General features: G+C 44.8%; 1 protein-coding gene across 1 annotated transcript; it reads left to right on the top strand.

The window, feature by feature from the left end:
• The first annotated feature begins 1,217 nt into the window (after window positions 1-1,217).
• Window positions 1,218-8,949, top strand: LOC309837097 (zinc finger protein 552-like). Its single transcript, XM_082677447.1, has 3 exons — window positions 1,218-1,426; window positions 4,961-5,087; window positions 6,421-8,949. Exons 1-3 carry the CDS (start codon window positions 1,394-1,396, stop codon window positions 6,630-6,632), a joined length of 372 nt encoding a protein of 123 aa, XP_082533573.1. The 5' UTR covers window positions 1,218-1,393; the 3' UTR covers window positions 6,633-8,949.
• Window positions 8,950-10,876: the final 1,927 nt, after the last annotated feature.

Genomic DNA, 10,876 nt, shown 5'->3' with positions numbered 1-10,876 from the left:
TAATTGCATTTCTCTGATGGCCTAACATGTTCTGCATTGCTTCCAATAAATGTATAACTAGAGCCAGAGGCATTGATCAAATTCACTCTGGTCACTGTACTCCACAGGCAGGGCTGAGACTTATGACTGCATCACCAACAGATGCTCTGAAGTCTGAGTGTCTCTGCTTTTCAAAGTTAACGATTGATGCAATAAAAATTTGTATTCTGAGGCAAGTCAAGGATAATTTAAACATAAAAAATTTTCTGTGCCCTTTGGCCTCCTCTTTCCCCTCTACTGTGCATTGTATATCTGCATTATGCATCCACCAAACCTCCCCATTGGCAGAAATACCTGCTCAACCATAAAGAGCAACATTCTCCTAGCACCAACAAGAAAATTCCTTAAAAGCTAACATGCCTTCTTGATCTTGTATGGTGTCACGATGACCCACCACGTTGTACTTACAGATCTGGATTGTGCAAACTATCTACGGCATTTAAAGTACAGCCCTCTGTCTATATAATTATAAACCTATATAACTGTTTTGACCTTTAACGACCAGAACAGTTCTTGGAGCTTTCTGAGAGGGTGTTCCCGGATTATAATCCTACTTGGCTTGAATAAAATTTTCCATTTCTTTCTTAGGTAGACCGATTAAATTTTCTTGGACACTTCACAGAGTGGGTCCAAATGTTATTAGGGTTTTTTCATCCAATGTCATTTTTCCCCCACTGGACTTTTATCTGTTGTGTTAGCTGTCCCTTGCAGTTATTTGGCTGAAGTAATTGGTTGGTGATCATTGATTAAATTCATTACTTTATGCGCTGTAGACCAGTCCCTATTCTACCTAATTCTTATCAGGAATTCTGTATATATAAAGAAGAAACTCCTAATTTTCTATTTGTTTACCCTAAAATGCAGTCTGTACAGCAAAGTAAGGAAAATGCTTGATGCCTTCGCTTTCATTAGCCATTTTCAAAGTGTCCCTTAGACGTTTCGCACGCAATTTCCCAGCGCATCCTCGCGGTGGATCTTGGCCTTTCTCCTGGAAATGGGAACTACATGACCCAGAATGCCTTGCGTCGAAGGCAGAGTCCCTGAGCCAATAAAGGCTCAGGAAAAAGGAGTTTCTGTTTGGGCACAAAGCGTCGGGCGGGACTTCCTGTCTCCTCCTCCAGGTGGCCATTTTAATTGGCCTTGGTCTGTTTCAGCTCCGCAACGCTGGGTAGGGACGGAGGTGACGGGAAAGAAGAGGTGCGAGAGGAGGGGCTGACCCTGTGGCATAGAGGCGGGCCTGAGGTTCGGCGATGTCTCTCGGGGTGCCCAGCGCCAGGCCCGGGAGAGGGACCGCCGTGTCCGCGTCCTGCCTCCTCTCCCGCCGCTACCGGCCCCGCCCCGCCCACAGAGTCCGATGGCTGCGGCGGCGCTGAGGGACCCGCCTGAGGTAAACGCTCGTCCTCCGACCCCTCACCGTCCTCACCCCACCAGACACTAAGCGGGGCGCCTGCTCACGTGCCCGCAGCCCAGGCCGCGGTGTCCTGGACGGTGAGGTGGTCGTGGGTGGGGCCCTGTTTCAGACAGACAGTGTGATGGCTCGTGGGAGAGGTTTCAGGTGGAGGTACCGCAGGTGCAAAGGCTTGGAGGTCGGATTGAGGTGGAAGGATTCGGGAAACCTGGGAACCATGTTCTGTCCGCAGGGAACAAACAACGTGAAGCAAAGCCTGGAATAGCAGGATGAGGGTTCTTAATGTTAGAACTCTAGAAGCCATGGGGAGTTTTAAGAAAAGAAATACAGGATCTACGTCAGAGTTTAAAAATTTCCCAAAAGCTGTTCAAAGGAAAAACGAAAGAGGCGATGACGACATTTAGGTACTGGGAGGTTGAGTATTTGTTCAGGTTCTCACGCAGCTGGTAAGGACACTGATCATTGAGATTAGACCATCAGCCTGAGGTCACCTGGCTCCAGGGTCAGGGAAGTGTACAGGGAGGAGATCAGCACATGGAACCTCACCATGGATCCCTTCCTCCGAGCCCTGCCTCTTTGCACAGGTTCCCATGGCTGCAGAAGTGCTTGTGGAATTCACACAGGAAGGTGGAGCGTGTCCCAGTCCCTCAGGGCCACAAACCCCACTCCTGTGTTCTCTGAATTGTGGTTTCCTGGGACTCTTAATGCTATCCCTCCAATTCTTGAGTCTGGGAACTCTGAAGAAACTCCAAACCCATAGCCCTGAATCCATGTGAGGCTTTATATAGAGGTATTCTCATGATTGGCAATCAGTGTAAACAGGCGTGGAGGGTTCTTCCAGGAACTTGTTCCAAGATTTCCAGATGTTTAGAGGTAAAACTGATCAGGGATTGTTCAGGAAACCACAGGTCTCCTTTCTTTTAGGTGAGAACAAAGAGCAGGGACAGGAGTCAGTATAGAAATGGTTCCCTGAAAAGATGGATGTCTATTCTAGAGGCGAAGGGAGATTTGGATCAGAGGAGAGAGATGTTCTTACCAGTGTCTATAAACAGGCTCCATTTGGCTGTAAAGTGGAGAAGAGACTGAAGCTGAGAGAGGAGGGGAAAAATCAGGGTAGAGGCTCCTGTCATAGTCCAGGTGAGGGTTAATGGACCATAATGGTGGCTTAGGAAAAGTGGTTGTATTCTGGATGCATGTTTTAAAAAGGGACAACTAGATTTTTTTCTAATGTGAACAGTGAGGGAGTAAAACAGGAGTCAAGAGATTACCCCAGGGTTTCCAACCTTAGCAGCTGTAGGGATGAAAACTCCATCATATGGGATGAGAAAGACTGTAGTAAGTGATAGTCACTGGGGGTAACAAGAGCTTTGTTTTAGCCATGTTTAAAGTCTGAGGTGTATCAGAGATCACTGAGTGGAGGCGTGAAAGGAGCAGCTGAACACATAGGTGTGGAAATGTGCAGAGGGGTTTAAGATGGAGACATCCAAAATGTGGTCGGTACTCTGTGGACCATGATGAGTAAGCTGTGGTGACATTGAGAAGGGGCAGTCTTCAGGTTATGGTGTAAAGCTATTAGGTGCCCAGGAAAGGGATGGTGGGGCTGTGGACTCAATATCTGGCTTCAGTACTTGGGTCATGGTATTGGGCTTCACAAACAAAAGTGAGGAAGGTAAGTGGTCATAAAGGGAGGTTGTGTTGGGGACGACATAGTGTGGCAGATGAGTAGACATTCTAAGTGGCCAATGGAAATGAGAGGGATGCAGAGACCTAGAAGTAATTGAGGCAAGATGACAGTCAGGCTGGAGCTGGTGCTTACTTCCCTATGGATGCTCCAGGATTTTTTGATGACTTTGGTATGCTCTGACATGTTTCATTCAGCCTGGAGGATAAGAACAGGGGAAAATGTCATCATATGTGAGCATCAGTAGGCCTGGGGTGGGCCACCAATGGGCTAGGCTTTGAATGAGGGTTAAGTGGACGGAGGAAAGTTGTGCTTGTTAAGGGAACAGCAAGTATAGCATAGAAGTGGAATAGGGCCATGCGTGTCTGAAATGAACAGTCGATTCTCTGTGGCTAAGTCAGAGGTAAGGAATGGAGCCTGTCAGGGTGGCCATTATAGAAGATTTTGTCACTGCCACTGCTAGTGGGAGCCATGGAAGTCTAGAGAATTACTGGATCCTTTATGAATTTGCCAAGCATACTCTGGATGCTGTCAGCTAAGTTGTGGTGTAAGGCCTAAAATTAACTCCCAGTATTATATGCTTCCTTGACCTGTGTTGAAACTGGCAGGACCTCAAATGGCCTGAGCAGCAGGTCTCCACTTTGCTCTGCTCCAGTGGATAAGGTCTCCTAACCAAACAACGCTTTTTATAAAGGGGACCAGGTATAATTCCTGCTTATCCCTTTGTAGTGAGTTTCAGTTCCCTGTCAGCCCTTTGGAGTTATTCAGAAAAGGAAATTGCATCCTCCCATGGAACCAGGGGCACCTTACCCTCTTGATACTACAAAGCTTATGTCTCACAGTTCTTGGTTGTTCACTGTTTTCCAGAGTGTAACTCCATGTAGCCCTGTATGGAATGTGGTGTCTTCCTATTCCAGGCTGTGGATATATATGATTAATAAGATACTGCTGATAACATCTTTCCAGTGTCAGGTGCCCTAACCCTAGGCAGAAATCCCACCCTCACCAGTGGAGTGAAAAGGAGGTGATCAGGGCTTCCCTGGTTGTGCAGTAGTTAAGAATCCACCTGTCAATGCAGGGGACATGGGTTCGAGCCCTGGTCTGGGAAGATCCCACATGCCACGGAGCAACTAAGCCCATGAGCCACAACAACTGAGCCCTTGTGCCACAACTAGTGAAGCCCGTGTGCCTAGAGCCCTTGCTCAATAAGAGAAGCCACTGCAATGAGAAGCCTGTGCAGCGCAACAAAGAGTAGCCCCCACTCGCCTCAACCAGAGAAAAGCCTGTGCGCAGCAACAAAGATCCAACACAGTCAAAAATAAAAAAATAAATAAAAATTTAAGAAAAACTTTATTTAAAAAAAGGAGGTGATAAAAATATTTCAACGTGTGGGGAGGTCAGGGAGATGCTTATAGAGTGGGATGGTGAGGTGGTGGTGGCCATGGGCATGTCTAAATATGAGGGATGTGCAGTCCCGAGAGTGATGTGTACATGGAGAGGGAGTATGTTTCATGGTCCCAGGTCCCTGGTATTGGGACTTACATGACCTTGATCACACCAGGGTTATCGCCTGGTAGGAGGGTTGGATGCCTCTATGTCAGGCCCACAGTTTAAATATCTGTTTGTGCACCTGTCTCTTGTTGCTGACGGCTGGACCCAGTAGTCATTGGGCCCATAGGGAGACAGTAACACCAATGGCGCCAGGGCCTAGTTTCTCCTCTGACTGGGGAGATTGGGAGGAGGATAGACATAGAATAGATAAATAGGGGAAATGATTGTAGGTCCTCTTGAGAGAGGATTGTTTGTGATTTCATCTGTCCCAATCACGACAGGGCAGTGTGACTTTTGAAGATGTGGCTGTGAACTTTTCCTTGGAGGAATGGGGTCTCCTTGACGAGGCTCAGAGATGCCTGTACCATGATGTGATGCTGGAGAACTTGGCACTTACAACCTCCCCGGGTAAGGCCCTCAAACCCACCCCTGTGTCCTGAACTAGTCTCTGCCCTTTCTTTTTATCCATTGGCAAGTGGCAAGTGCTCTTGCCAATGGATGGCAAGTGCTCACCTCAGGACCTGGGCACTGCTTTCTTCCCCAGTTCCCGGAGTAGGTGTTGTGGTTAGTAGGGCTGAGGTGTGAGCACTGCTGTCTCTTCTCTTTGACAAATCCAGCACCTGCTACCCCCTGCCTTGCAGGGATGGATCCAGAGTCAGGAGTCTTATAGGCATGAATCCCACCTTGTTTACCCTCTCCATAGCCAGGTGAATTTTCCAGATCCAAGGCACCTGTGTACCCCAGGTTCTACTTCCTTCACCTAGCTAACATTTCCTCATTCTTGCTTGTGCCAGAAATTGCTGTTACTGACCCGGTCACTGTTATTATAAGGACAATGGGCTATTCTTGCAAGATATTCCTCTGAAGTTCCTTTTGTAAGATTTAATTTTATTTCTTGTGCTCTATCTTTTTGGCCATTGCTGGCTGCTTATCTGTCCTGTCTTTACTTTAGTACTTGAATCATCCAGGTTCTGTGTAGCTGCTCATCAAGGGGGTGAAGTAGAGAGGTTCACAGAATAGAAAGGACTCCAACTACAGCAAGGACTCATACATAGTCTGGCCCTGATAAGTAGCACCTGGGGCAGGGCGTGATGTCAGGGCCGTATACAAATCATGCCAGAAAGCTATTCTCTGACTAGCCTTTTGGTGCCAATCACAGTGGCGGCCACACCTCATTTCTGCCTGTACTTCCCCATTCTTCAGTTAGCCACCTTCTCAACTCTACTACTTGTCACTTTTTATTTCCAACATAGGGCTAATTCTCACCTCCCTGGACTCCATCTCTCAATGCTTTTTCACACTGGTCCGTCTGCAGTGCTGTCCAACATTGGCCTGTACCATTTATGTCATGAGGTGTGCACATTCTTAATCCTTGAACACCAGCTGCTCTGCTGCAGTTGGATTTTCCTGAGCCTGGATACAACCTACTACATAGTACTCATGTGTCACCACCAAACAAGATCCTGCTGAAAGTTGTTTGCAAAATGAGCTGTAGACCCTGCCTCTTCTCTTTGTGTCACTCCACATGGTTGTGTTCCTCACCTTGTGAGGCCTCCCCCATTCTGTAATCTTTAAAGGCCCAGTGCTGCTAAGCAGCCTCATCCTCAACTTGAACCCAACCACCTTGTCTTGCAAACAGTCCCATGGACTCATCCTTGGATTTGTGAGACACAGATTTGTATTGGGGATTTCTCCTTGCACAGAGTCAACATGTACATCTCCAGCATTTCTCTGCTTTCAGGTTGTTGGCATGGAGAAGAGGATGAGGAGGCACTTTCTGAGCAGAGTATCTCTGATCAAGGAAGCTCACAGATCAGAATTGTTAAGGCAGGTCTGTCTCCCCAGAAGGCCAATCTCTATGAGATGTGTGGCCCAATCTTGAGTGACATTTTTCACTTGGCTGAGTACCAGGTAGCACGCTGTGGGCAGAAACTACACGTGTGGGGCGTGTGAGAAACCATTCTATTTCAGAGCAAACCTCCATCACCAAAAGCAGCACACTGGAGAGAAACAATTGAGAAGTGATGTGAGGAGAACATTGTTTGTGAACAGCTGAAAATTCTATGTATCAAGGAAGCCCTTTACCTTTGGGGATGTTGGGAAGGACTTCCTGGGCAACTCAGGATTTCTTCACCAACAGGCCACATGCACCTGGGAGAAGTCAAATAGTGGAACTGAGCGTGCGACTCCCTTTCCAAGGGGAAAAAATCATTATTAATGGGGATACTGCCCAGAAACTTTCAGTGGCAAACACACTTGTTCAGCACCAGAGAGTCCTCACTAGAGGAAGATGTTACACATGCAGCTACTGTGGGAAATCATTTAGCAAAAGCTCCCATCTCATTAGACATGAGAGAGTTCACACTGGAGAAAGGCCTTATGAGTGCAGTGAATGTGGGAAATCCTTTAGCCAAAGCTCTAACCTCATCACACATCAGAGAGTTCACAGTGAGAAAAGGCCTTACAATTTGGGGAATATGCTGAATTCTTTACCTACAGCTCCAGTCTCTTAAAACACTAGACTGTTTACACTGGATCAAGGCCTTGTTAATGCAATGAATACGATAAGGCCATTAGCCCAAGGTTTTGACTCTGGAACCACAGATTTCAGAAGGGAAAAAACATCTTACATGTGCAGGGATGTACAGTTTCCTTTTTCAGTATGTCAACACTTGAGATCCCTCATCGTGGTACCATCTGAATTGAACCTCATACATCCAAACATCTGCAAACATCCCAGGTATGTGGGAACTGCACTGTACTTTTTAACCTGCCCAGGTCCCTTGCCAGATTTCTGTCATTGACAGTTTCTGTGGCTAAAGACATTTCACCTCTCCCACCTGGCAGGTACTCACAGTGTACAGCATTCACCCACCCCAGGGTGTTCAGGGAAAGAAACATTGGTCTTTCCCATTCACAGGAGGGATTGTGAGAATCCTGAGCACTCACTCCTTTCTCATTTCTTTGGTGAGTAAAGTCACTGACCTGACCCATTTTTGGCCCAAAGGACTCTGCTTGTGACTTGCAAAAATGGACGACCTTATTCGGGGATATTGTTGGCCTCACATAACTCCTATGATAGGATTTTCTAGCCACATAACTCCTATGATAGGATTTTCTAGCCATCAAGTCACCAATCCAGGAGTAGCTTCCCTCCCATTGCTCTGGTTTGTGCAATTATAAAGGTCTCACTGTTTAAGCCACATTTAATCTTGAGGTTCCATTCACTGTAGGGGATGATTTGAAAACACGGGTTCTGCTAACATAAAGGACTGATCAGCTTTTGTTGGGAATCCCACGCTTTGTGTGCCTTAAGGGCACAATATGATAGCAGTTATACCTCTCTCCATTTTGGCCTTGTTTGCATTATTGCCCAAGGCTTCCAAGGAAAGACTACAGAGCTTTCTGGTTCTAATTTGTGGCCTGAGTGCCATATTTTCTTGGTTCAGAGGTCAGCCTGGGGAAGGAGCAATTGTGACAATCTTCCTTGCTTCTGAGAGTAACATGAAATTGTTGTCTTGTTCACAGGGGATATTGCTTTGAGCTCAGCATTAGTGAGGAAAATATTCTCCCAGGTCCTGCAGTAGAGTCATGTGCCCTTATGTGCAGAATTCTGCAGTGTAGCATCACTGGTTGTAAGATTATAGGGGGAATGATAATTGTTACAGAAAACATTGGATTAATAGTGGGAGGAGGACACTATTACAAGCTGGTTGGAATGTGCCTCATTTAAAGGGGCATCCACAATGACAGTGTTCCAGTCACTGTGGCTGTGAAGGATGAGCATGTACAGAAATTCTCAGATCTCCTGAATTGAGAAGGGCATTACAAGAGAACATAATCTGAAGGTTTTGTGGATTTCTGTAGCCTCTGTGGGCTATCCTCCTCAAGGCCATTTCTGTGCCAGACAGAAAAATGAGAATAGAGAGAAGGGATATCTTTTCATCGAGTAATGGACTTTGTGACCCAGACAGTATTCCTGTTGAATCAGGTGGGAACAGTCTTCATTGCTTCCTTATATTTTTGACCACTGAGGCAAGGTGACCCTCCCAGGGTGTGAGGCAGAAAGTGGTGAAGTCAATATAGGGGATTTTACAAAAAGAGTAAGAAATCCAGATTTTTATTTTGGATAATATTTTTAAGCTTTAATAAGGTATGAATACATGCAATAAAATGCACATGGTTAAAATATACAATTTGATAAGTTTTGACATTTATATAAATCCATGGAACCACCATCACATCCATAATAAACCTATCTACCTTCATATTTACCTTGTTTCTTTTATTGATGTTACTCTGACCTCTAGTCAATCATTGATTTATTTTTCTTTACAATAGATAAGTTTGCATTGTCTAGAATTTTATATGATTAAAGTCATAAAGTGTTTATTCTTTTCCCGTCAGGTACCCTCATGTGACATGTTTATTTTGAGAGTCATCAGTGAGTAGTTCATTCTTTTTTTATTGACGAGAAGTATGATGTTCTGAGGATATACCACTATTTGTTTATTCATCTGTTTATCCGTATTTGAGTTGTTTCCAGTTTTTGACTGTTGGAAGTAAAATTGCTGCAGACTTTTGAATATAATTCTATACATGGTTATGTTTCACTTTTCCTCTATTAATACTTTAGGGTGCAGTGCCTGAGTTTCAGTCTTAGTGAATGGATGACTTTTTAAAGAACTCTACAGTGTGATCTGAAATGGTTGTTTCCTTTTGCATTCCTACCAGAAGAGTTTGGGACTTCCATTTATTCCATATCATTGCCGATATGTTTAGTGTTTTTAAACTTTTTTTTTTTCTTTTTAATTTGGCTGCATCAGGTCTTAGTTTGTGGCACATGGGATCTTCATTACGGCATGCGGAATCTTTTGTTGCGGTGTGTGGGCTCTTCGTTGCAGCATACGGGCTTCTCTCTAGTTGTGGTGCACAGGCTCCAGAGAGCATGGGCTCAGCAGTGGTGGCACACTGGCACTCTAGTTGTGTCGTGTGGGCACTCTAGTTGTGGCATGTGGGCTTAGTTGCCCCACAGCACATGGGATCTTAATTCCCTAACCAGGGGTTGAACCCGTGTCCCCTGCATTGGAAGGCAGATTGTTAACCACTGGACCACCAGGTTAGTCCCAAGTTTTTTAATAAGACTTTTTGACTCTTTTAATAAGTGTATAGCAGTATCTCACTGTGGTTTTAGTTGCATTTCTCAGATGTTTTATGACGTGGAGCATTTTCATTTTTTAAGTCCTCTTTTGGTAAAATGTCTTTTCATAGCTTTTGTCCATTTAAAAATAATTAATTTTGACTATTTCTCTCTTCATTAATAAATAAGATAATGAAACAATGAAGACTTGAAACTTCATTCTTTAGTGATGTGACTCCTAGCCATAAGAAATAATTATTTTTGAATTCTGAAATACTATTTCCTAACTTTTTTTCTGCTGTACACAGTGCAGTGGCCACATACAGCATATACTTTTTAAAGTTTAATCAGCATTACTAACATATTCTCCATAATCAAGCCAAGATTTGTATTGTTTGCAGTTTCCCCAGTGTGAATATTCCCACTTTCGTCAATTTAAAACTTCCAATGTGATATCACTGAACATGGAGTTTGAAAGTTGACAGTAGCACACCAATATATTCTATTTCCACTGTAGTGATACAGTAGCCACAAGCTTCAAGAACATAGAAGAAAAATGTAGTGAAATGACTAAGAAGTTAGAAGGTTTTGTTTGTTGTTTGTTTGTTTGTTTGCAGTACGCAGGCCTCTCACCGCTGTAGCCTCTCCCGTTGCGGAGCACAGGCTCCGAACGCGCAGGCTCAGCGGCCATGGCTCACGGGCCCAGCCGCTCCGCAGCATGCGGGATCTTCCCGGACCAGGGCATGAACCTGTGTCCCCTGCATCGGCAGGCGGGCTCTCAACCACTGCGCCACCAGGGAAGCCCTAGAAGTTTTTATATATTTTTAAACAGTTCAATTGCGGTAAAATTACATAAAGTAAACTGCACATATTTTAAATGTACATTTTAATGGTTTGACACGTGCTTACAACTGAAACCAAAATTTTCCTTCTACCTATTTTAACTCAGCCTTCTCCACATATAAAATTACTGATACAATGACATATCATTTGTTATTTCTAATATACAAAAAAATGGAAAAGATTGTATTAGGAAACTGGATGAACCCCTTTCCAA

This window comes from Grampus griseus (genome assembly GCF_964374135.1).
Source record: "Grampus griseus genome assembly, chromosome: 19".
Taxonomy (NCBI): domain Eukaryota; kingdom Metazoa; phylum Chordata; class Mammalia; order Artiodactyla; family Delphinidae; genus Grampus; species Grampus griseus.
The sequence above is the reverse complement of the archived record's forward strand: the minus strand, read 5'-3'. Positions and strand labels throughout refer to the sequence as shown.